The sequence below is a fragment of the Plectropomus leopardus genome, chromosome 8, assembly GCF_026936395.1.
Source record: "Plectropomus leopardus strain MGB_pleo_1.0 chromosome 8, ASM2693639v1, whole genome shotgun sequence".
NCBI classification, from domain to species: domain Eukaryota; kingdom Metazoa; phylum Chordata; class Actinopteri; order Perciformes; family Serranidae; genus Plectropomus; species Plectropomus leopardus.
Genome location: NC_142183.1, coordinates 2,287,474 through 2,314,756, shown reverse-complemented (window position 1 = coordinate 2,314,756; position 27,283 = coordinate 2,287,474). Strand labels below are relative to the sequence as shown.

Below are 27,283 nucleotides of genomic sequence, written 5' to 3'. Positions count from 1 at the left end.
GAAAGATTACAAATCTTAAGGCGAAAGCCCAAACCGACACACAGGATGTGACTCCTTTGATAGTGTGTGTTTAAGTGAAACATTTCCTGTGATGTGAATTATGGCTGAAGCTCTTCGTGAACTTCCACTCAGACCCGGAGGAGAAAGTCCCACCAAACCGAGAGGAAATATTCGGCAGAGACCCCAGGACAGACGAGAGGCCGCAGGCTCGGCCGGCTGTTTGCTCTCGTCACTCAAACTGCACATTTCCCCGTCTGCAGTGACCTCCTGCTGATGGCTGTGTTTGTTTTGGCGCAGCAGACAGGATCTGACAGCCCTAACTACACCCCAGCCCACCACACCCTCACCCCGACACACACACACACACACACACACACACACACACACACACACATTACCTGTTACTGGTCAGCTGAGGACACAGTGTGTTAATGTGTGTGTGAGTTTTTAGTTTGGAAATATTCTGACGGCTGAATCTGATCATGAGCTCCATGTGGTCAAAAGTATGTGGACACCTGGACTAACACTCTACACTCAAGGCTAAAGAGAAAAAAATGTCAAAATCGAATTAGTTTTGAGATTATAATTTTAAATTACTTTTGTTTTATATTGACAGTAATCTGCGAGATTATTTCATAGGAACAATGTAATTTTAGTATGTTGATTACACTGTAATTTTTTATTTTTATTTATTTTATTATATTCAATTTATTATTTGTTTTTTCTTTCCATAAATTTTAAATATTTTTTTGTCACTAGATTCTTTATCATTTGTATTTTATTTGTTTGTTTTTTGATTTAGTTACTTTCATTTTTGTTTTTTTATTATAAAACATTGACAGTTCTTCTACCATATATTTTATACAATTTTTTTCTAGATTAATTTTTATTGTATCTATTTCTTTGTTTATAGATTTTTTATGTTTATTGTATGATGTTTGATTTATTTACAGATTTCCACTTTATAATTTTGCATTTTTTTACAATGTGTTATACTGGGAAAATGTCTGTTTTTTCTTCATAAATTGATTCAATTTGTTATCATATTCTACGGTCTATAATGTTGTATATATATTATTTAGTGCAGGCCATTTCTTAGTGTGACTGTTAATAAGGTAAGTAGCATTATGTCTGCTTTATCTAAGTAACTCTTAAACAATATATTTTTGATCAATTTGATACCAGCAAAATCGTTTAATTTCTCACAAAAACACGGGAAGAGGGCAACGAGAAATTTAACAACAAATCGCTAAAAAAAATAGTAACAAAAAAACATTTAAAAAATGATAATTAAATCAACTGAAAATAAGCAAAAGCTTCTGCAACTCCTGCCAAAAACCAGAGGATGTCTAACCGAGAGAAGTTTCAGCTGGTCGCATAACAAAATCCCCGAAATCTGACACACATCACCGATGAGGAATACCTGTGCATAATGTGTGTGTGTGGAGTGATGGTGGAGGCGCTCAAGCAGAAAGATGTTGTTGGAAAAAAAGGTCAAGAGCCGAAACTTTCAGAGCATCTCTTCAGTTTTTCGCTATATTCATAAATAACGCACAGATCTGATGCAAACTTTGGTTTCCTCCCGCTGTGCTTTCCAGTCAATGGAAAATTAAAAACCTGCTGTCACTCCATTCAAAAGGACAACGAGTAAAACATTCAACAAATAAGCGTGTTAATCACTGATGGCAACCTGCTGGTCAACAATGGCTTTGCAACAGACGCAAACAGTCAGTATTTGCTTCAGCGTATCACATTAATCATATCAACTGTGTTACGACAGAAGCTGATATTTGTCAGGGGAAGTATCTCCCAGTGACCTGCTGTGAGTCTGTCGTCAAGAGAAAGACCAATGGACTATTTTTTTTATCTGTTTATCAGCTTCACCTCGCTCTCCATCGCAGGGTCAACACTCAGTCACACCTGCTCGTGAAGAGTACAGCAGCTTTCAGTGGATTTAAGAGGTTTTTCTGTGGATGCTGACACTTTTTAGGCTTATTTTGATCCATCTATGCATTTAAACAAAATATATATATATATATATATACATATATTGGAGCGACTGCAGCTTCTTCCAGCAAAGAAGAATTAATGATCATAACATGAGGAATCCAGTGACGGTCCTCAGCACGCTGTTGTCTGTGGAGTTTGTGTTGTACACAATGAGTCTCTGTTCGCCTCAGTGGCTCATTGAGAGCGAGGGGTCCAGCGAGGGTCTCTTTGCCCTCTGCAGCGCCTACCAGGGCTTCTCCAGCTGCACCACCTTTCCAGCCTGGCTGGGTGAGCATACGTCTAATTATGGAGATTATGATTCCTCAAAGTTTTGCTTTATTGATTTTATTTTAAGATGAACAGTGACAGCTGTAAACAATCATTTGAAGCTTTTTTCATGACTGGATTTTGATGGTCAAGTTGGGAAAAATCCTCCTTAATTAGTATTTATTCCTCTCCAGTGTTACATCTGCACTTTATATTATGTAGGGCCATTTATTTATGTCTCACTTATATTTATAAATGCAGACTTGATGAGTTATTGAAATGTGAGAAACGTGATCTCATGACCCTGGAAATTTGTAGTAAAAAGGTTATTATAACTGATCTATACGTGCCTTAACCATTAGGGTCTGCTTTGATGTTGTGCACACTCATATCACACAAAATGTGCACAAAATGAGAGAAAAACGTTCGTTTTACTCCATTGAACAGCGGAGCTGCTGTTCTACTGCTGCCTCCATCAGCTATTAGGGAAGCTAAAGAGGAGACAACATTCAAATATAGTCAACACTTAAAATTATCTAAATTTTTTAGGTGGTTAAAATATGTTTTGCTGCGGCCACAGCAGGACTTAGCTTAGCTTCTGTATTGTGGGACTGTACTTTATTTATTAGTATTATTTTTCTTTTGTGTTGTGTTTTGTGATTTTTAAGTGTACAGCACTTTATCAAGTTTTTAGTGTTATATAAGTAAACTTTATTATTATTACTATTGTTATTATTATTATTATTATTTATTTATTTATTTATTTATTTATTTATTTATTTATTTATTTATTTATCAGAGGACAGGGATTTGGGGCTGGGATGTGAGTTTTTTTTTAATTTAAAATCATTATAAAATATGGCCGTTTCAAGCTGTAAGCCAAAATCAAAAACACAAGTCCCTCCTCAGTGCTTACTTTAATTTTTAAAATGCTTGGCGACCTGGAGCACGCTCAGAACAAATCCAGTTAGAGTTCGACTAAGGTGTTTACATGACGAAGGAAATCGACTTCTAATCACATTATCTGGGTGTGTTTGTCTGATTTTGAGAAATTCGATTCAGTCCGATTTCAGCTGCACTAACGTGTTTAGACAGATTTAAAAAGGTCCAGTTGTAGTTGCACTGACACAATAATTCGACTTTTTCAAACATCACGTGAACATACTGACCAGCAGTAATACTTCAAACCGTCTTCTTGCAGGCAGCTACAGTTTGGCGTGGATGTTTCTGTCAGCTTCCTGTCTGTTGTCTCTGACCGCTTTGCTCACGGTCAGACCGGCTCTGAGCAGAGGGAGGAAGGCCGTCGCCGCTCTGCTCCTCAACATCGTCTCTGGTACAACGCCAAACCTTTTACAGCGTTAACCAAATATCACCAAACACAGACGAGCTGCCGCGCACCAGGGAGCTTTTTTCAGTGTCTTCAACTCTTTATATTTGGTGTAAAATGGACTTATTTTATTAAACGGTGGATGCAAAACTTAAAGAATGTATTTAATTATTAACCTACACTACAGCTGTACATGCCTCAATCTGCAAACTATTCAGAATATTTACTCTTCTGCTCCATAATATGTGAAAGACAGATCCACTGTGTTGATTTTTGCATATTTGATTATATTTGGTAACTATAGTGCGGCTCAGTGGTGTGTTGGTTAGCACTGACGCCTCACAGGAAGCGGATCCTCAGTTCGAATCCACGTTGTGGCAAAGTTCGGACCTTGGGTGGAGGCCCTTCTGTGTGGAGTTTGCATGTTTTCTGCGTGGGTTCTCTCCGGAATCTCCGGATTCCTCCCACAGTCCAAAGACATGCATGTCAGGTTAATTGGTGACTCGAAAGTGCCGTAGGTGTGCATGTGAGTGTGAAAGGTTGTCTGTCGGCCCTGCGATCGCCCAGTGACAGCTGGGATAGGCTCCAGCCCCCACGCGACAAGCAGTTACAGACAATGAATGAATGATTAACTATAAATATACCTGACGTGAAAGTTAATATTCATGTCAAATACGACATTCAGAGTCTAAATTTCTTGCTCGAGGAGACTTGACAGGAAAAGTCTGTCATTAAACCAGAGTTGCATTTCCTTTAATCCTTTGAAATGGGAGCAAATTGTCTTGATTTCTCTCAAAAACAAGGCATGAAGTTACAAGTCTTACAGAAAAAGAAAAGAAAAAAGTAAAATAATGATAAAATAATAAACAAAATCATAAATGAATAATAATAATGAAAAATGAAAAATAATAAATAAATAAAATTGTTACGGATAATGGTTATAAATATAATTTTCTAGACATTTTTCCCTTTTTTAATTATTATCTTTTAATATTTTTTTTCTCTTTCCCTCTCTTTCTTTTTATAAGTAATTTTCAGGTCTGTTTTTTTTTTCTTACTTCTTGCAATTTGTGGTACATCTCTTGCAAGTTGCTCATTGCCTTTTTTAGGATGTTTTCATAAGAAATCAAACAAATTTCAAATGTTTAAATGCATGTTAAACACAAGAAACTGATGTTGTTCCAGGTATTAAAGGGTTAATCCTCCCTCTGCCCTCCTGCAGTCGCTCTGTGTGCCAGCTGTCTGATCACCTTCTTGGTGTCCGTGGAGCAGCAGGACGCCGAGCTGCTGCGTCACCTCGGCTGGACCTTCTACATGTGCTGCGCCACCCTGTTCTACGCCTCGCTGGTGTCCGTCCTGCTGGGGGTCGTCCACGGGGACGCCGCCAGGGTGGAGCCCGCTGTGAGGGGGGCGGCGGCTGGGGACGTGTCTGTGATAGCAGCCTGACAAACTGACACATGATGATGCACAAAACGTTTCTATTGTCTAACTCACATCATAATGTATTGCACTCGTATATAGAATATTTCATGTGCATTTTTTAAGCTCTCACTTTTTGATTTCTCTGTATTTTGTACCTCTCTGCTCTGTTTGTTGCGCTGCTGTAAAACAATAAAGTCTTTTATTTAAATTTTTGGTTGTATGAGTTAAAATATCCATGAAAACACCCATTTCAGGGAATATTCAGGCCATATGTTACAGATTATAAGCTGGCGCAGACGTGCTGCACCTGTTTTTCAGACTGAGCCCTCAGTGATGCAGTCCAGCCTGATCTTGACAGAAATATTTCAGTTAAAAACTGAATCCTCACAGGTGATAATATGTCTGACATGATGCTCCATAGTCCTAAAATTTCAATTCCTGTGCAGCATAAAAATCAACATCAACAAGAAAAATAAAAAGAAACAAAGAAATATTTTTTTTAAAAAAATAAGAAAAAAAATAAAAACCAAACATCAACCAAAAGTAAATAAACACTCAGGAAAATTGAAAAAAAAGGAAAGGAATATTTGTATACATTTTTTTCTGTAAGACAATATTAAATATATAATTATAATGATTATGAATTTTCTAGATATTGTCCTGGTTCTAAATTTTTATTTTCCCCTTTAAAAAAAAAGTAATAGTTTTCAGGTCTTTTTGTCTCCCTTCACTTATTTTTTTGCAGTATATTGGACATTTTTTGCCAAGCAGTAGTTTTAAATCTGATAAAGGGACTTGTTGCTTGTCGCTAACTCCATATGTCTCGATGTTTGTACAACAAGGCTAAAAACCAGTGACGTTTTTCAAAACGACTTGGCACGTTGGGGCTTCAGGGCACTTGGATTACATTGGCTGAGCAGTATGGAGACATTTTGTTGTTTGTGGTTTTGTTGTTTTCTGTAATATTAGAACAGCTGATTGTTATTATTCCCAAACCAGCAGACCAGGACAAAAGTTCAAACAGATTCCACAACAAATCTATAAAAAGAGTCATAACATTTTGGCCCACATGAAAACAATCACTTTTTTTTTTTTTTTTGGCTGTCAATTTTTTTTGCCCACGTTAAAAAAATTAAACTCTTGCAGGAGTGCTCTCTCTGTCCCGCTCTCACCCGTCTAAATATCCAAAACTTAATTTTCCCCTGACACAAATCACACCAGCAGTAGCACCCATGTGTTTCTGATCACGTCACACTTCTGATTTATGACAATCAGCAGCATGAAGAACTGCAAAATGTTTTTTTCTTAACAACTGTGTGAGAAAAGTCAAGCTGTATTTCTTCCCAAACTGTCTTGGATCGCTTCAGGAAAGTTCCAGCTCACAGAGGCAAATGCTGCACTTTTTTAAAGCAATTAAAAGCTCTTAAAAAGTGCTGATCACACAGCACCTCCTGCTGGTTAAAGCACTGAGTTATTATGCAACCTGAATATTTTCACACCTCCAGGTTAAAGTGTGTGAGGCCTGCAGCTTGTTGCATTAAAGCAGGGAAAAGTGCATGCATTTTACGAGACAGTACAGGGTGCTGCAGAGAGCAAACAGGCTCACACTGACTGAACTTTTCATCGTGAGCAGTATCAGTAACTGTGACCGTTAAAATGTAAATGTCACAAAGGCGATTGTTTTCCCGATGAGCCCTGACCTACATGTGTTGTCATCACTGCTGCGTTCTTAGTTAGATTTTTTTCTACAGTCAAAGATTTTTCATGCTTAAATGAAGGAAAGGGAAGCACAGCAAACATCCTGTGCAGATCAGGATTTATACGCACTGAAACTGGAACTAATCTGAATATTTCTCTGTGATGATCAGTGATGTTGATCATTACTGTGCTGCCACTCATCCAACACCATCAGCAGTTTGTTTTTAAAGATGATAATCGCCATCATTTTGTCCCTTTACTTCTACAGCAGATTTTTACTTCAGTTTCCACCTTATAATTCACTTTTTAAAACACGTTTTGTTTTATATTCCTTTCATTTAACCCCTTGAAACCCGGATCATCATCAGTTTTCTTGTACTGCGTTGAGATGCCTTTCACAAGCTATTTAACCCTTGAAACCTGAGCAAATCAGTTTTTTTTTTATTTATTTTATTTTATTTGAAAAAAGGAGGAAAAAGGCAAAAAGCAACATGGGAACAAGTTTTCATCAAATTGCAAGATATCAGTAAAAGGTAAAAAGGAAAAAACTGAAAATGAGTTGTTTTTTTTTTTTAAAAAAAAGGGAAATTAAAAGATCTTTTTAGGATTTGGGGGAGCATTTTCTTGTTTTTTTATTTTATTTTTCTTACTTTTTTGTTGCTTATTTTTAGGTATTATTCTTGTCACTTTTTTTTTTTTTTTACTAATTTACTCCTAATTTTTGGACCATGTCTTGTTCAGTTCCCTTTTGCTTTGTACCCATGTCAAACCAATTTGCTCAGTTTTTAAGGATTAATAATGTAAACGAGTGGAAATGTTTCCTTTAATGTGCAAACTTGCATATCTGATGTTACGTGTAAAACATTACATGCTCACATACCAAACATACAGAGTCTGTGATCACTTTATGTGAACATACAAACACTTATTCTGTCTCATGTTGTATCAGCAAAACACGCTTACATGTATGGAGGATCATTTCTGCCACTGTGACGGTAAAAAAGATTCTTTAAATCATTTATAAGACATTTCTTTTACAATAATATAAACCAAGTCCATGTTTTTCATCCAAAACTGTCACACATTTAAAAATAAATGACCTCGTGTTGAGTAAATTCTTTCTTTGTTTTTGCATCTGTCAAATGTATTTTTTTTTCTTTCTTTTGCAATCATTCATATTTCGTTGTGTTTATTTCTGTTTTTGTTAATTATTTTAAATTATTTTATTGCCCAAAAAGCAGTGATGAAAATGTAGAGTGACCTGCTGGAGACATACAGATAAAATAAAATAAAATAAAATAAAATAAAAACAAGATGGAGGACTGTGACATAGTGAGGCAGAAGTGATTTTATTTCACGTGTGTACACACAACATAAAGACTATTACAAAAGCACAGGACAGGGTGATTATCATTTCCCCAAAAAAACAGAAAAAAAACCCATTATGAATTCCAACGAGGGCTTCATGTTAATAGAAAACAAAATGAATTGTTAGTAAACATCAACATGATTTACGTGAGCTGTAGTATTAATTATTGTAGTGTCGGTGTGACGAGGCTGAGAGGAAGCAGGTTTACAGATTCACGTCCAGCAGATGGTCCCTGAAGGGAAGACACGGACCGAGTTTCCCCCCCGATGCAGATCTACAGACGAATTCGTATCATATCAAATCAAACAAATGTAGTAAAACTGAGGAAAAGTCCAGGAGAACAAAAGCTACGAGTCTGCAGTTCGTTTTACATTTCCGGAAAATACATTTGTGCATCCCATTTTTTTTAATTCAACAGCTGGAGTTCATATTTAAGATCATATAAGACGACACTGTCCGACCCTAACTCTTATTTATCATACAAATGAATGTGTGATTAAAACAAAAAAATAGACCACAATCAGAAAGCTGCGATTAAAAAATAATAATAAAATTACCCATCAAATCCATGTTGGTCTATGTTGGCATGTTGGAAAGTGACTGAGAATCACGTCTTCCGTCATCACACGAACGACAAACTGAAGCAGAGAAAAACGCGGCACAAACACGAGACGTGTTCTCCTTTCACAGATTGTAAGTGCAAAGATCGTAACATTACGGGCTTGTTTTTAATCACAATACTGACAGAAGATCTGCATCCGAGGGTTGTTTTTTATTTTTTATTTTGTGCGTATGAGCGTAAGGGGGGGGGGGTTCAGCATCCATCAGATTTGACTTCCAGCTTAAATCTTCACTTTGCATCAGCAGCAATGACCTCCTAAAAATAAAGCACAAACATATAGATGGAGAAAGTTCGCTGACTCATGCTGTTGAGTTTAAAATCTATAACAGTCGAACAGTCGAGACTCGCAGGACTAATATACTCAGTGTGAATTCAACTTTGCACAGAGAGATAAAATAAAATTAGTAAAATTCACCCGGACTGACGTCACTTTTCTTGTGCTGAACTGATTTGAGACGCCTAAAACAAGTATTTAAATCTTTCCACAAATTTGGGTGAATGTCTTTTTTAAAAAAAGGCAACGAGAAACTTGGTAAGAAATGTAGAAAATTCTATTTAAAAATATATACTGATAAAATAAAATATGAAAACATATATGGAAATAAAAGAGCTAGAGAAAATGTCCTGAAAACGATATTGTTGTGATCAAAATTATACAATTAAAATTATATTACAAAAGTTCAATTATTTGATACATTTTTTTCAGGTTATATCCCTGTTTGTTTTGACTACCCCAACCTATTTTTTTAGGTCATTTCTTCCTAAGTTCCTCGCTGCCTTCCTCCCTGGTTTTTTAGATAAATCAAGCCAATTTGCTCAGGTTTTAAGGATTGAAGTTTTTTTTTAGGTAACTTTTATAAAAAATACATTTTTTTACTGAAACTCTAGTAACATAACACAAAAAAACACTTCAGATGTACAGTGGGTTTATGGAGATCATGAAAATAAATCTACACGGACTTTGACATTTTCTCCCGTCGTGTCACCTGTTTTTCTACGTGAAGCGGATTCCTTCATTTAGTGCCGTTGTACTTGACCTCCTTCCCGGATTTCTTCAGTGCCTCCGTGAGGTCGGCCACGTCTTTGTCGCTCTCGATCCACACCAGTCTCTTCGGCAGGTCGATCTCAAACTCGACTGAGAACGCAAAAGAACAACGAGGCACTTTGTTTGAATCAAGCAGCAAAATCACCAAAGACACAATCAAACAGACTGAATGAGGATTTTTTAAGCACTTTTTAGGTTCTTTTTCTTTTTCTTTTCACTGTTTTTTTCCAAATCTTTTATGGGTTTTTTGTTGCAATTTTTATTTATTTTTTATTTTTTATTTTTTTTGATTATCTTAAGGTAATTGCTCATTGGCTTCTTCCCACCATTTTCAAAAGAAATCAAACCAATTCGCTCAGGTTTAAAGGGGTTAAATATAATGTTTGAACACTAAATATTTAACCTAATAACTGCTGTCTGCAGATATTTATTCTCGTCAACGCCACTCACAAGCTGACTCTTCTCGCATTTAATGAAAAATAAACTTGAACGTATTTTTTACTTTAAGAGAAGAATTTCTTTAAAAATATGCAAAGAAAGTATTATCTTATTGCACATGTATGTATTTAGTCTCTGAAGAGAACACACTTGGATGGAATTAATGGCAGATATACGGCACCTTTATATCAATATTTATTTTTTTAAAATTTAAATTAAATCAATTATATAAATTTATTCTCTCACCTCCCAGCTTGCTGAGGATTCTGGTCACCGCTCCCGAGCATCCCTCACACGTCATCGCCACCTCGAACTCGTGTTTCTGTGAGAGAAAAATTCATTTTCAATTTGCCAAACTTTTATATAAGAAGAAAAAAAAATCCCCAAATTTGTCTTGCATCCTCAGACAAACACTGCTGCACATAAACACATAACAACATTCAACCAAACCACACAACAAACCCTACATCGCACATATGGCGTTACAAACGTGCAAACTCTGATGAACTGGGGAACAAAAGAGCTCCTTAAACTGCTGAATAAAGACTAAATCTAATGTGTGACGGCAAAATGAGATATTCCTAAAATATGAGAGCGCTCTGATGTAATATTACCAGCCAGAGTCAACATCCTTTCAGTGTACGCAGTTTGAAAACTTGACTCATGTGTTTGACAGAAAGAATGTGCTGAGTCACTGTCGCTGCATCTTATAACAGGGTAGTTATTCCTCTTTATTTCAACCTTTATTTTTTATAATAAAAACTTCTCACATTTTAAATGTGTTTACTGGAGAAGCCACTTCAAGAGAGACTTGATTTCTCTACATTTATAAAATACATTAAAAAAAACATTTATAATCCTTAAATGTAACTTTATTTTAAAGTAGAAAGCTTAACATAAGTATTGTTTGAACTCATTACTAAAGGTCATTAACCCTTTGAAACTTGGATCAAAATCATTTTTCTTGTGCTACCTTTAGACGCCTTTCACAAGTTTTCTCGAAGCAAATTGGTTTTATTTCTTTCAAATTAAATGAGGAATAAAGCAATGAGCAATTTGGCAAAAAATCTCCCATAAATTCCAGAAAACAAGTAGACTTAGAAAAATATTTTTAAAAATGCTAAGGAACAATTCTCACAGAACTATATTTAATGTTATCCTAATTATATAATTAAAAATATTTTAAATAGAAATACTAGAATTTATAAGTAGTTTTTGTAGTTATTTCCCTTTTTATGTTTTTTTTTTTAAAAACTTTTTCAAATAAATTTGGTAGATTTCTTGCACAAAATTAATGTCTTGGTAATATCTGGGTCATTTCTTCTGAAAAGTTGCCTTCTTCTCTTGAAGATGAAGTCAATTTGCCCAGATTTCAAAGGGTCATGCACAGTTTGTTACCTGTGTATTTTCATTTATGGATATGCAATTTGGCCATTAACAACAACAACAACAACAATAGTAGTAATTGTATACATGACAGCTTTTTGGCGTTATTTTCCAGTAGACACATTTCTCCAAAGTAAGACAAAACTTTCATTAAAAAATCTCAGGTATATTAAGAACAGAAAAAACAAAAAGCCATGTCTTTTTGACATAAATGGCTCTAATGATTTATTTATCAAATGTGTCAATATATCAATGACGTCATCACCTATTGTAGCATAAACAATAACTAAAGATCACATGATATGAGGTCATATATAATATTTTAGTGTAATAAACATGTAATGTGATGATATCAGCGTTTCCATTGTTGATTATATGATACATGTAGTTACATGCGTATTACGTGTAGTTAAAAATCGACATCAAATCCAGCAACACCGGCTTATAAACAGTTATTACCGCTTTGAGTCATTACTGCTAACTTTAAATGCACGGTATTGCTGAATCAAGTCAACGAACAGAATCGATTTTGGCTTCTAACTTCGGTAATCGATAGACTTGATTGTCAACTAAAGCGAGCTTGAGGACTAGCTTACAGGCTACTTAGCAAAGCGGAGAGGAGATGCTAACTAAACTTCGCAGCTCTGAAGTTAAATTTACGCTAAAATAACGACGTTAACTTACAGTCATGTTGGACGTGATGTGGCGTAAAACCAGATGTGGACTTTTGCCTCTGGGTGACCTGCAGGTAACGCAAGTGCCGTGAAAACCTCCAGAAATGTTTACCGACGTTACCGGTTAGCTGCTGAGTGTGAAGCTCCCTGTGGTCAACGAGGAAACAGGATTTCCGGTGTGGAAAAAAAGGAGCAAAACTTATTTGTAAATTGACTTTTTTTTATATTGAGACGTTTTTAAGGGCAATTATGAACGCCGAATATGTTTATTTAGAGATAATATGACGTATAATGGAAACAAAATGTGCTGTAAAAATTTGCTTTGTTTTGTTGTGAAAGTTAACCGGTTCTACTTCTACTTCACTAGCTTCACCCAAAGCACCCGGGTGACGTTACTTTGTCTTTTTACTGCACATTTCAAGACTTTTGTAGTATTTACTCTATTTTTTACGTAGTTATTAGAGTAAATTATACAAGAAGAAGGTGAAATAATCAAAATATACACTCCGTAGATAATCTCCAAGTGCAGCCTGGCCGCCCCGGGAAACAAATCAAGCGCTTCTAAACGTATATCTTCTTCAAAATAAAAGCTCTGATGTAGAATTTTCTTAGTTTTTTCCTCTTCGCGGAATACAGATTTGACCGAAACGTACTTTTATTAACGAGTGTGACGGAGGCAAAAATCAATGAATAAATATAATAGTAATAACAAGGAAAATGATAATTACTGAGGAGGCACAAAGAAATGTCCAAGGAACCTTTATTTATAGTTTCCTTGGTTCGTCCGAGTCTACTATGTTTCCATCTTCTTGGCGTTATTTTATTTTATTTTATTTTATTCTTATCATTTATTTGTTTATTTATATATTTCTACCTTTGTTTATTCACCGAGACACGGGTCTAATTCTCAAGAGACTGTACATACAAAATTCAAGTGAAAGTGGAGACAAATTAAGAATACTAAAAACAAGAACAAGTTTCCAAACGTGCTTTTTTCCAATTATCTTAAATGAAATAAATTTAAAATCCCTAGTTATTATTATTATTATTATTCAACCTTTAATTATTAATACAGTACAACATTATATAAGTGAAAGTGCCAAGTGGAAGGAGATTAAAAAACTGAAAATAAGAACAAGTAATACTTTTAAAAGACATTATTATTATTATTATTATTATTATTATTATTATTATTATTATTATTATTATTATTATTATTATCATGTTAAAACTTTAGCCCAAACCAGAGCCCTTTGTTTATTCTAGCGCACTAGCCTAAACACAACAATATTTCAAACATATAATCTGTATCTATGGCAACAGAACGTCGAACACAGACGAGAGAACGTGACATAAGCGCGTCGGGTGGGTCACGTGAGCACACCCCTGTCTCGCGGACGCGGCGCTGAACAGCAGCAGAGCCGCCGACTGTCCGGCGTTCAATCACGGCTCCGTCTCCCCCGCTGAATTCAACCAGACATGACGGCTTTTAGAGGGAAATAAACGGTCCGCGGAGGCGTTAACGTCTGCTACAGCCGGGCCCGAGACCGAGAGAGGACAGAAAACAACCCCGAGGTAGGTGGCTCTTCACCCGCGCCGTTTCTTTGGGGTGTTTACGGACACAAAGATGGCATCGGAACATATATCATAGCTAACGTTAGCTAACATCGCTAAATGACACATAGCGTTAGCCGAGCTGCTGCGTCGAAATGAGTCAAATAAAGCTAGCTATCTTCATGCTAACACGTCCAACCTAACGCTACCAACTCCCATTTTTGGCCCACGTCTTCCTTTCTTGCTATTTCAGTCTGTCAGTGTGTGTATGTGTGCGTGTGTGTGTGTGTGTGTGTGTGTGTGTGTGTGCGTGTGTGTGTGTGTTCACAGTCTAATTTAACAGCTCTCCCAGCGCAACACCATTAATCATAAGCTCATTTGATGGTGCAGTTTCCTGGCAGATCGCATCACTGATGTTTGTCCTGGCTGTTTGTGTTATCAGCCGGTCCAATGAAGCGACAGAGACACTCACACACTGTCTTCTGGTCAAAGATTAGCACGTTTGTAAAAGTGCAGATTGTACTGTTTGCCTGGGCAGATCTGCAATGTTTGCTTGTGTTTTTTTTCCATTTTGAACATAAAGAGACGGATTTTAGTTTTGTCATCTGCCCTGTGCGTACACAGGATGTGCTGTTTCATCTTATCATCAGTAAACACTGGAGGATGCATTCAATGTCAGGTTTATTATTGACATTCAGACCTTTCTTTTTTCTATTTTGTTGTATATTTTTATTGCAAGACAAAAGACAGGGCATTGACAAAACTAATAAACACCAACATGACAACAACAACATGAAATAAGAACAGTGAAAACAGGTCAGTTAACACAATCAAAAAGGATGTTTGCAAGGTGTGTGTGTTTGTGTGCATGCGTGTGTGGGTAAGCATGTGCCTATAATCTAACTTAGGGCTGGGCGATATATGGCTTTTAAATAATGTCACAATATTTTTAGGTATTGATATTGAAATCTCCTCTAAACGGCTGTAAACTACTAAAATACAAAGTTCTTAAATAAGATAAAGTTACATCAACTACTCTTATAATAAAGTTTAATAAAATACTGTTATAATGTAAAATAAAGTAAACACCAGCATGACAACAACATGAAACAGTGAAAACAAAATTTAATATCACAATGTTTAGGGCTGTATACACAATATATATCTCCATATTTAGAAATCTCCTAAACTACTGTAAACTACTAAAATACAAAATTATTAAATGATCTCCAGTTGCAAATAAAGTAGCTCCTGCCATAAAATAAAGTTGCAAAAACTACTGTAATAATAAAGTTTTAAAGGAGTACATAAAAGTAACACTGACATATCCCCACCCCTGTCTCACTTTTCCCAAATTTATTTTATTTATTTATTTATTTTATGTGTATATATATATATATATGTATATATATATATATATATATATATATATATATATATATATATATATATATATACTCAATTTGTTCAGCTTTCAAAGGTTTAAATACTTGTTAAAGGCATTTGAATGCAGCACAAGTAAAGTGATGTCCATCCAGGTCTCAAATGGTTAATTACATACAGGAAGCTGAGTTTAATGTTTGGGTCAAATGTCAAATATGGATCTTCAAGCCAAGGTCGTATTTGTATGACTCAGCAGGAATAATATATGTCCCATTTAAAGATTTAATGGTAGGAAAGTCAGAGTCAGTGGTGGAGGCGGAGAGTAACATGTACTTGGATTTCTCTGCATTTAAAACTAGTATTTCAGGATTTGCTGCTTTTCTCTGTTTTATCACTTTGTAAAAGGAACATTTGAGGATTTTGGACTGTTGGTTGTGTAAAATAAGTAATATCAAATGACTATTTCACCCTCAAAAAGACCATTTGTATATCAGTTATACAGTATTTCAACTGTATCTGTGAAACCTTGAAATAATGGAGAAAGCCTTTTTTATCGCATGGTTTCATGGAAAATGGTTAACATACTGACTTATTGATTGATTGGTGACCAGCAAAACTATACCAAAACATCTGTTCACAAAGTAATCAAGACTTAAAGTGAAACTTAACCATGGTTTCACTTTCAGTCTCAGTCAGAAAGGACTGAAAAAGACAGGGCAATGCAATATGTTTGTCAAGTATTTGTTTATTTATTCAAATTGTTTATTTGTTTCCCTCATTTGTTTTTGTTTTTGTTTAGTTTTTCACAATTTGCAGGCCTCTTCTTGCCAAGTATTTCCCCCATTTGTTCAAAAGAAGTCAAACCAGTTTTCTCACTTTGAGAGGTTGAAATGCTTGTAAAAGGCGTCTGACCGCAGAATAAGGAAATTTATGTTAATCCAGGTGTTCAATGGTCAAACCTAGAAATATTGTTTCCTATGAACTTTGTATGATTGAAATGTCATCTATGGGCGGAGTGGATGAAGTTCAGCTTTGTTGCCAAGACTTGCATGTTGGGCAATTTTTCTAATTCGCTCAGTAAGCTTATTAATCACCAAAATGAAGAAAATTGACTTTAATTTTGTTTATGGTTAACTTAGACAGTTAATGTAAGAGTCTAAGTACATGTTTTTGATGTCCAGAAATTCATCTGTTAGCAACCTTTCCTTATAAGCAAAATTTAATACATTGTGTACAAAAAAAGGGTATCACTTCAGGAAATAACTATTATTGGCCTTTAGTCGCCTTTTGAAGGTGATTTTTGGAGTTTAAATTAGCAGGTGTGAGACGGTACATGAAGAGACTGACACACAAAAGACAAAATGTTCACATGAGACTGGATGTTTGTTTTTTAAGCTTATTATACTAATTATGCAAATTATCCAACATGCATCTCTTAGCAGTGAAGTTGAATTTCATCCAGTAGGCCTGTAGACGACTTTACAATCATAAAAGGAAATATTTCAAGGTCAAAGAAATCTCCAGTATACTACATAGGGCATTTTCACCAGTTTTGGAAATACACTGTGCAGTCGATAATGAATAATAATCATTAGCTGCAGCTCTGATAAGTATACATACAAATAAAATACGACAGTGGTAGGAAAAAATGATGTTCAGCAGCAGATAACGAATCAACAGATTGAGAAAAACTTGTAGAATGTAATGACTTTTAACTGAGAATAAATGAGAGAATAAATGATATTTAACTGAGCCAGCTGGCTGTAAAACCAGTGCAACATTATCAAGTAAAGATTTATGATTCAGAGTCTGAAAATGTTGTGCTGACCTTTGCTGAAGAGGCTGCAGTTTATTTTTCTCTGAAGGAAATTAGTTTTTGTTTTGACAGATAAGTAATGAATTTGTCATTGCGCATTAGAAAGATGCTCAACATCTTAATGGCTTTTTTTGTTTCAGTTTAAAGTGCTGCAGCCAGAAATCGCTCACCGTGCTATTTGCATTTCCATGGTGCTTCGTTTGGGCCTCTCATGTCTCGGCACAATGTGAAAGTGGCTGAGTGGCTCATGATCCAGAGACCGCAGCCTGCTCACAGTCTCTTTGTGGTTGTTGTGAAAGTCACATGACTTTTCTGCACGCTCACTGAAGCGCCGCTGAAAGTCGACTCATCCCTCAGAGCAGGGACACTCCGCTTACTTCGCTTGGAGGCCACTTTTACAAAATGACAGGAGGCCAGAGGCCAGTCGCAGCAGGCCCGACATGTTTCCAGGATTTTAGGACATTTTTTTTATGATTTACGATGATTAAAGGACATTTTTAGGATTTTAGGACGATTCAGGGATTTAGGACATTTCTAGGATTTTAGGCAATTCTAAGATAGTAAGTCTCCAGGATTTTAGGATATTTAAGAAGTGACTAGGATTTTAGGCCCTTCTAGGATTCCAGTTCAATTCCAGGATTTTAGGATGTTTCTAGGATCTTTGCTGGGACCTCTGTCAGGGTGGGGGGCAGGGGATCCTCCACTGACACATTTTTTTAACATAAATAAATTGATGCTGTTTTATGCACTCTAGCATGTTATGTATACTAAAAGTACAAACATTTTATTTTTATTGTGAATCAGAAAATGGTTGGGGGACCATCCAGCACCTTATGGGGGGCCAGATTTGGACCCAGGGCCGTAAGTTGAGTACTGAACTGTCACAGAGGAACTGCCTGCAGGGGGAATCATGTTTCTGGGCTTGTGGATTCTCTTAAAAGTACATCATTATTTGGCTTTACTGCACACACAGTGCTAATCTGTGTGTTTTGTTCGATTTTTGGAGCGTTTAAGTTCATGCTGTAAATATTAGGGCTGGAGCGACGCGTTGATGTAATAGATTACGTGAATACATCGATTCACGTAACGTGAGTGGACGCATCGCACCGTTTCACACAGCGTGCATTATGAGAGCGTGAGCAGCACCGGGCGTGTTGTTTCTTGTTTCTTGTTTTGGCGCTCGTGTATCAGGTTAGAGCGTGCACACTGCTCGCCTGAGCAGCGCGTGTCAGGCGCGTCTGAGCTGCGTGTCAGCTGCAGAACATCTACAGAAATGGTGGCTTGCCGTTTTTTTACGCGTGATGCTCGCGTTTGTTGACTCTGTGCCACTTTATACTGCAGTTTAAAGTCTCTCTCTGTCACAGAGATGACAGAGAGAGACAAACAAACAAACAAACACCTTTGTATTTAAAGGTGTTTGTTTTACCTCAACTTCCTTGCTTCCCTTTCAAAACAAAAGCTATCTGCCTGTGTCTCTGCGGACAGAATGCTATCAGTTGCCGATACAATGCATTTTATTTTCAGACATTTACAGGACGGGGGTTGTCAGCTGTGCAGGAGCTTGTATATCTTCATAAACGAGTGGAATATGAGCTTATAAATATGAAAATACAGCACTTACATCAGCAGGCAGCGATATGCCTTAAAGTTAAAGCTGGACTGTTTTGATGCAGGAAGAATGAAATAGTTTTAATTATTTCTGTTAGAGAAAAGTTATAGTGTTATTCAAATTTCACTAATTTTACTGTAAGATGTTTTGTTGGGCTGCTAGATTTGAGGTTTTTACTTTAACAAAGAGTAACTGTTTTGTTAAGTAACCTTAATTTTACATTGTTTTATTTATTTTGCTGTTGGATTGCTAAATGTAGATTACACTACATTCCTTTTACTTGAGTGGAACAAGCTCTTGCATTAATTTTGTTTTGGAGAGACTTTATATCAGACTGTAAAACACAGATTACCAGTTAAGACTGGGCTGTTTTTTGTTGGGGAATAATGCCCTGCAATGTATGACAGGTTTTAAAATGTTATTTTCAATAAACTTGTTGCTATATATATTGAGTAATAAAAAAATAATAGTTAGATCAATTAAAAAAAATAAGCGATGGATTAATCGATTAATTGAAAAAATAATCGTTAGGTGCAGCCCTAGTAAATAGCAACCAGGTTCACAAGTTGTTCTGAACTCATTACACACCAAACACTAATGCTGTGATAAGAAGATTAAGTGTGTTCACTAGACGAAAACTTATCAGTGCTGGAAAATGCAAACACTTTAAATTGTGGCAAAAAATGGCAGCATAGTTCACACCTCTCTGTTGTCGTGGCTGCAGTGAATCAGCAGGTGTAGAGCGAAGACTGAACAAATCCTTGAGTGATTAGCAGCAGCAGCAACACAACAGGTCATGAAGACGTTCTCACGCACTCTGTCTGAACTTACTGCACTCAGCTGCTCTTATGTAACACCGTGGCTCAGCGCGTTAAGTGCCTTGCTCAAAGGCCATCCAACACATCAAACTGTCAGCCAGAAGCATATGGTGTTAGAGGGAGGAAAGGCTGCAGAGCAATTTAAGGGATCTGATCTCAAACTGATAGAGAAAATAAATCAACGATGAAAATATTCATTATTTTCAGCCCTACTCATAATATATATTGATTTCATTTTATAAAATCCTTTTGAAACCACTATGATTTAGAATTTATTCATGTTATTAAAGGGATAATAAGTGACTAAAGGAAATGACAAAGGTTTGGATCTTTTTAAGTGGGTACGTGCTAGTTGGTCGTTGGGTTTAGTCTTTATGGTGTGTTCAAGTGCAACTTTTTGGCTGAGACGTAGGCGGCATTAGACAACGCAGCAGCCAGTCTTTGTTGCCATAAGTTCTTCACCATCAATTATTGCAACTTTGCCTTTATAAAGTAAGTTGGAATGAGGGCTGAGCAATATATTGATATTTTATTGATATCATGTTTGTAAAATCATTAGTAAATCCCTGATTTTAAAGGCTGCGGCAACTAAAACTCCTGAAATACTTTATAGTCAACTGCCATTTTCTTTCTTACGGACAGACATCATAACTCTACTCGACATTCATCAGAGAGTTGTTTTCTGTTGCCCTGCTGTAGTTTGATACAGAGGACAGTGGGTTATTGAGCAGTGGTGACCTGGAATTCATTACCAGGTGTTATGAAAGTACAATATGTTTTCACAAAAAGTTAAGATTGTGTCTATTTACACAAGGAACGCAAGGTGTAGAAAACTATGTATAATCCATCCAATTTTTCTTGTAATTTAGTGGATAAGTGTGCAGGTACGTTCTTTTCTCAACTATTGAAGAGTTAAATCATTATTTAGAGCTTCTGTATGCATATGTTTTTTGAGTTTGTGTTGGTCCTGTAATAAGTTTAGTTGTACTGTGAGTATGAATGTTATGGGTGTGATTTTATGTACTGTAGTTAATGAAGTATTGTTAATGAAAATAATGGAGACCTAGAGAGGAGTAGCTACAGTTTAATACAGAAGCTAATCAACAAACAAACAAACCCATTAAGTCCTTATATCCATAATGCTGTTGATTATTTGTCGAAAATCTCATTATGCAAATATTGTGTGAATGCAGCAATCATCAGCTTTACAATCTCATTGCATGTCAAGATTGTGGTATTTGGTCAAGAATATTGTGGTATTTGACTTCGCTCAGCTCAGTTTGGATTCACAGAGTCTTGCATTGAATTGTCTCTGTGCTTTTTAGCAGGTAGCCGTCAATGCTGCACTCCCTGATCTCCCAGCATTAGGATCTGCGAGGCTGCGAGCGACGACGCCCAGCCGCCCACCAAACCACCAACATGATGGCCTCCAGCGACGTAGACACCCGAGGTGAAGGTAATGAAAACAGTATTGTAAAATTATTATTATAATTCTATTCTTTGGTCACAAACAGCATTGAACTGTGGGTATGTTGCACATGGTCTCATGTAAAGTGAGACACAGTGGGATTACATGTAATCCCAACTGGCAGGCAGACACTGAATCATCAAAGCAGCTTTCGTTGTTTTGGCGCGGCCGGTGTCTTGTCCGGCAGCAGGTCACAACCGTCAATTAAATATTCAACATATCGTGATAAAAACAGTGTACCTGTGATTTTTATTTATTCAGTGATTTCTTCCTGAGATCAACCATAACAGCAAATTATTTGTGATACTCAGAGTCCAGAGCAACACTGGGAGAGTGTGTTCGTATACAATACCTCCCCAAAATCAAGCAGTCTCAACATGGGCCTCAGTTTCACTTCAGTCTGAGTTTTCACACTGTAAGCAGAGATTCTGCCCGCTGATGCAACAATGAATACTCTGCTCTTCATCCCTCCCACACTGACTGTATGTCCTAACAGTTTCTGTCTGTGTGCAAAAGGATGATTAGAGTCACAAGACACTAAAGTCAGCTCCACCGAAGCCGCTGACTGTTTGTTCAAGCAGTGACCAGGCGAGTTTAGCTGCAGCCTTTCTGTTTTTTTCTCATTTTAAAACAGCCAAAACAAATAATGTGCATTTGTTTTGCATCAATATATTCTGACTGAACCAACAATACTGAAAGGCATGGAGTGATTTCATTGACCTAAAAAAGTCAAAGCTAATTTTGACCCTTAGTCCTAACCTTATATCAGAATATACATTAGTTTTCGTCAATTATTCCCCTCTGAACGTTTTAGGTTCTTCCTGTGATATTGAGAATAGGACTGCACCCAATCATTTTTTTAATTAATTAATCTAACAACTAATTTATAAATATGTTTTTATTATAATGACAATGACAATTTATTTACCCCCAAAATAAATGTTAAAAAAATGGTCTTATTAAAATTTTAATAGTTTTCTCGTAACCCTTTGTCCCACAAACTGCAACACTTTAGACAAGATGAAACGAAAATGACCTGAAAATTACTTTTAAATGTGAGAGAGAAAGGTTTATTCTAACGTAATAATATTTCTTTAAAAGGGAAAATATTATTATTAATGTTATTATTATTATTTAAATATTTTATCGATATATTTATGTTTGTTTTTTGTTTTGTTGGGTTTGTTTGGGTTTTTTAGTTTTTTAAAAGCTTTTTAAATTTTTTTATGCTAAATTTTAGGTCATTTTCTTGAAATTTTAAAGAACTTATCCTGTTTCTGATAGAAATCAGGCCAATTTGCACAGCTTTCAGATGGTTAAAAGTGTTGACAATAGTGGCATATGTTAAGATTAGTCTAATTTCCACATCACAGCTGTGTCATGAAATAACAAATAATGATATTTTTCAGATGCCCGATAAGAAAAATACTGGACCTCGCACATTGATTGATTCAATCACTGTTTATCACAGCAGCTGTTTCCATGAACTGGAGAATCAGTATTTTTACTTAAGTACTGGACTTTTGACATGAAATGGTTATGACATGGATTTGTTTCATCACTGGAGTAATATGTACTTAAGATAATCACTGGTAAGTGTTTGTTTGCATCACTGTGAGGCAAGGAAAATAACTTGAACCATTTACTAACTGTAACAGTGGTCTGTAATATCAGTGAAAGCCATTTTAGCACTTGCGCATGACTGTTAAAATAAACAGAAAATACAGAATAGCTGAATATCAACATTAGGTGACGCTTGGTGAAACTTTAGCAGCAGTGCTTCAGGGTTAAGTGACTACTACAAACAGAAAGACGTTGCCCGTGTTGATATTGCTTATGTGTCACACCTGGGTGGGGACCAAAAGTAAACAGGTCAAAGTGCTCCCGAATACTTCCACTTCAGGTGTCCGTCAGAGCAGGTTGACTCTTGTGAAAAGTCATTTACAATTTGTGGATGAGATTTTTTGACCGCAGCTTGTTTTTTGTGGAGGAATGCAAGCCTTGAGCAGGTCACACTGCCTCTGTGTTGTTGACAGTTCAGTGGCTGCACAGCTCCATACACAAGTGTGTACTTTAATTGTTGAAATACAGTAGTTACATTAGCAGGCAGCTCTGCAGCAGCGCCGCTGTCTGTTTAAAGACTGCAAGCATGCGAGCTGCACCAGCGTGGTAGCCATCACGCGGTGCTCGAGCAGGCAGTGCGGCCTGTTTTTCCATAATCAAACCGCATCAGTTGTTGACACAAGACATTTGATTTTGAAATATTTGCAGGACCGTGTTTTTAATTATGCTGGAGCTGCACACCTTCATAAATGAGTGGAATTTGTTGTTAAAATGTGAATTAAATTTTGAAAATACTTTCACTGCAAAAATTGCTGCAAGCAATTAATTTAGATAAATGAATCGCAGAGTGTGTAATTACTAGATTCATTTTTTGAATCGCTTGACAGCCCGAATACACATATATCGTTTGACAGCCTGGATATATAAGAGAAGTAAACACTGTTAAGTTTTTACAAGCAACTGTGCAGGCTGGTCTCGATTGTTTACTTGCCTGTTCCCTGGCCTATCTGTGACGTCAAACCGGACACACTATAATAAATCCCACACACACTCATACACACTCATACACACACACACACACTCGCACACACTCACACAGGCACACAGAGAAAGCGACTCGTCTGGGAGATGTCAGGAGGTTGTTCGTGTGGTGAAGAAGGATTTTAATCTCTCCTGTCTCTCCTTCGCCTCAGGCTCCTTGTTCTCTGAAAATCCCTCTGAAATGGACGCACTCTGTCCCTCACCTCCTGGACCCTCCAGACCCCAGCGTAACTATGAGAGGATAGGAGGACGGCAAGGAACGTCGTAAGTTTTTTAAAATCTAACATGCACTCAGCAGCTATCAGTTAATGAGTCAGTATGGTCCTGATGCAGATATTTCTTTTGTTTTCTAGTTTTTGTCAGACTCTTATCCACCTCCTGAAAGGGAACATCGGTACGGGGCTGCTGGGGCTACCTCTGGCTGTAAAGAACGCAGGTCTGGTGGTAAGTACACACAGATTTTATTATCTGATCACAGCCGGTCACATGACAGGTCTGGAGACACACAATTAGAGTCCTGCTCCTGTCGGATGTTCATGGCGTTATACAGATGTGGTCAGGCTGCTGCTGCATTTTGTCCACTTTATTTTTTTGTGGTTGTGCAGTAAAGCAGCAGGGACTACCGTTAGGGGAGGTTAGTTATGTTCATGAAAATATATGTGACGTCTGAACAAACATGTCAAGTTTGTGATTTTTAAAGAAAACATGCCTTCCAAACCCTGATTTCTAAAGATTTTTTATTTTTCTTGATAATTCTTTTAAAATCACAAAAAAATTCAAAGAAAAACAAACAAACACAAAAAGGTGTAAAGATATAAAAAAAAAAAATTCTTCTTTAAAAATCACTGAAAACTTTTACAGAAAAACAATTTATTTTAAAAATCATAAGTTAAAAACAAAATGCAGTCATTTAAAGTTTTTTAAAGCCCCTCCTCTAAAGCTACATAAAAAATGTAAGTGCTTAAAAAAACATTTTAAAGTTCTTCCCCTTTTAGCACCACCCTCTCTTCTCTTAAAAATAAAGAACAGTCCCTAAGAAAGTTATAGTTAAATATTTAGTTTTAATTTCAAATACATAATATATATTTTAAAAAAGCTATTAAATAATGATGAAAAAGAACTGATGATGAGTATGGATGGTTGTTTCAGACAATGTATGGTCTTTAAAATTTGCCTTGAAGTCATAGAAAAGTCCTGGAAACCCTTTTTATTTTTTTCTTCTTCGCTTGTGTTTGTGATGTTCCAGGAGCATTTCTGCGTCACGCTGTGAGCCTCGTTCACAGGATCGTGTAGAGAGCTGCGGTTGCAGTGGTATGAAAACATTTACATGTAGCACCAAAGTGAAATAATGCGGGCGAAGTGGTGAGATAGGAAAAGTATTTTTATCCGTCTCTGCAGATATCTCCACAGTCAAAATCCAGAGCCGTCATGTGACGTGAAGTCACACGGTGAAGTAAAGGCCAGAGAAAATGAACGCTGACATGCACTTTACTCGTCGTGTTTATTCTCAAAATAAATGGTTAACAAACAGAAAAATTACACGAACATCTGTGCACCAGGAGCTGAATGCTGATTCCACATAACATGTCACATGTCAGCCCTCTTTTCTTTTTTATGACTTATTATCTCTGCAGGACTCTGAATCAGTTTCCTCGTATGTGAATACTTTTTTCTTTACAACATGCACATCAGTTCAGCAGCTGACCTGAGAGCAAAGTAATGGAGCCTCATTCAGTTTAAGTAAATCTCTAATTATTTGGACAGTTTCTCTTAAATTTGTCTCATCCTCAAGTTTAACAAAAGGTTTCAGTGTCATACTGAAACAAAAACACACCAAGCAGTTCCTGTTAGGATGACTTTAATGCTGCGAAATGTTTCAAGCAACAGGCTCTTCCTCAGACTTCTGATAAATACTGAAGGTCGCCACTTCCACTTTTAGATATGTGGGAATTTAGGCAGTAAATCATCTGCTCTGTTTCTGTTTCACAGGGGAATTTAGGCTCCTAAAGGCCTTATAGGAATAATATTTTTTAAGAAGTCTTATATGAACTGTTTCAAGAGTCAAGATGACTTTATTTGTCTCCAGGGAAATGTGTCTTGGACTTAAAGGCTGCCACATAAAAACATGCAGAAACAGACGTGAAGTGCATTCAGAAACATGAAACTCTGCTTCTCATTTTACTCCCTCCTCACGTCCTGAATTTAGGAGATTCACTCAAAAATGGATGACATGTTGTAATATAATCCCAGTGAGAGGCCCATTCCCTTTAACTTGTCCGTCGTGGCGACACATTTTGACAAATTAACACCTGTCTCAATTAAAGGCCTGATTTGGTGATCATACAGTTCAATTTTATGAAAAAAAATCGTGTTGCAGGGCTGGTCCTAAATATTAAAATATTCGGGTATTCGTTAATTGGGTAGGTACTCGGTTTTCAAATTAGGCATTCGGATATTCTTTTTTTTTTTTTAATGCAATTCCAGTATTTGTGATGCTGCTGTGCCTGTCACACACACAGTGCCAGGAATGATCATTTTAGCCAGCGGTTATTCATTTTTTAAATTATTTACTGAGTTGAGTAATTTCGGTGTCAATGTGAGCAGCACGGTGAGCCTGCTGCAGCTCAGCCTGAGTGGAGCCCCGTCCTGCAGCACAGAGCAGGAGAATTTTAACATCTTCCAGAATGAGGACACTCATCATTTCAGACGCATAATGAAATTTAACTGACTAGTTTTGAACACAGGACACAGATTGTTGTACTGTGTTACCGTCAGTTTTTTTTTTTTTTCTAACTTTATAAACTATTAAGTGTCAGAGCTGTCGGAGGCGAACCGGGCTCACTCTCTCTCTCCTGACACAGAAAACTGACCGGATCAAAACGTGCTGCTCCCTCACTGCACGGGTGAATCTCATCGCTGTGTGGACCAGTCCTTTTATTTATGATTTTAACTGATAAATTACCAAACCAAGCTGAAATTCCATGTTGTATTATATTGTATTGTAGTCTCTATCGTAGCATCCCATGCACCCGTCCAGCTTATTGTTTCAGAGTTGTGATGTAACATGAAGTGTGTCATTTAATGTTCAGATCGTGTGTTTGAATCTGTGTTTGTGTCTGCAGCTCGGACCCGTTAGCCTGCTGTGTATGGGCTGCATAGCGATCCACTGTATGAGGCTGCTGGTGAAATGTTCCCACCACCTCAGCGCAAAGTGAGTCAAAACACTCCTGAAACACCTGAAATCCACTATTCTGCACTGAAACTCTGTCACGTTAACTACGCCAGGCGAAGTGGAGCCAAATAACTGACATTTAAATTTATTTTGTTTTAATTATTATAAGTGAGTGCTAAAAGGCATTACACAAACAACAACAAAAACAGGGTTTTTATAAGCAAGACGAACATGGGGGGGGGGTGGAGAAAGAAATTTAGAAAAACATAAAACAACAACAGACATACAAAAAAAATGCTCAGGCGTGATGTATTCTTACTGTTGTTGATATGTACCAGTTATTTTACTATGCTATATATATATATATATATATATATATATATATATATATATATATATATATATATATATAAATAAAGTAACCAAAGAGGTAAATAAGAAGACACCCTTAGTCACCCTCTGAGGTCTTGCAGGGGTACTTGAGCTCAGGCAGAGGTCAGTTCAGTGAGGCTTGCTAGTTCTCCCAGTTCTCCCATTTTCACTCATTTGTTTTTTCTCTGAAATGTTTAAACATTTTTGGATGTCACCTTCTCCTTACAGAGGGAATAGCAAGGCCCTCCCA

The 27,283-nt window shown here is 36.6% G+C and overlaps 2 protein-coding genes across 3 annotated transcripts in view; one reads left to right on the top strand and one right to left on the bottom strand.

Annotated features, from left to right (window-relative positions):
* Window positions 1-8,033: 8,033 nt before the first annotated feature.
* On the bottom strand, window positions 8,034-12,408 carry atox1 (antioxidant 1 copper chaperone). The gene is made up of 4 exons (XM_088080721.1): window positions 12,248-12,408; window positions 10,424-10,499; window positions 9,681-9,829; window positions 8,034-8,949 (listed from the first exon to the last, which is right to left on the bottom strand). The coding sequence occupies exons 1-3, from the start codon at window positions 12,251-12,253 to the stop codon at window positions 9,708-9,710; spliced, it is 204 nt and encodes a 67-aa protein (XP_087936847.1). The 5' UTR covers window positions 12,254-12,408; the 3' UTR covers window positions 8,034-8,949; window positions 9,681-9,707.
* A 1,200-nt stretch (window positions 12,409-13,608) lies between these two features.
* slc36a1 (solute carrier family 36 member 1) overlaps window positions 13,609-27,283 on the top strand; it is a 58,182-nt gene continuing 44,507 nt past the window's right edge. Inside the window, exons 1-5 of one of the 2 annotated variants that reach the window (XM_042492810.2) lie at window positions 13,609-13,812; window positions 20,743-20,873; window positions 23,642-23,753; window positions 23,843-23,933; window positions 26,612-26,700. In XM_042492810.2, the coding sequence (XP_042348744.1) occupies window positions 20,837-20,873; window positions 23,642-23,753; window positions 23,843-23,933; window positions 26,612-26,700 (329 nt within the window). In that variant the 5' untranslated portion in view covers window positions 13,609-13,812; window positions 20,743-20,836. Of the gene's footprint in view, window positions 13,817-20,742; window positions 20,874-23,641; window positions 23,754-23,842; window positions 23,934-26,611; window positions 26,701-27,283 lie in introns of both variants that reach the window. The other variant, XM_088080720.1, reaches the window with a different exon arrangement.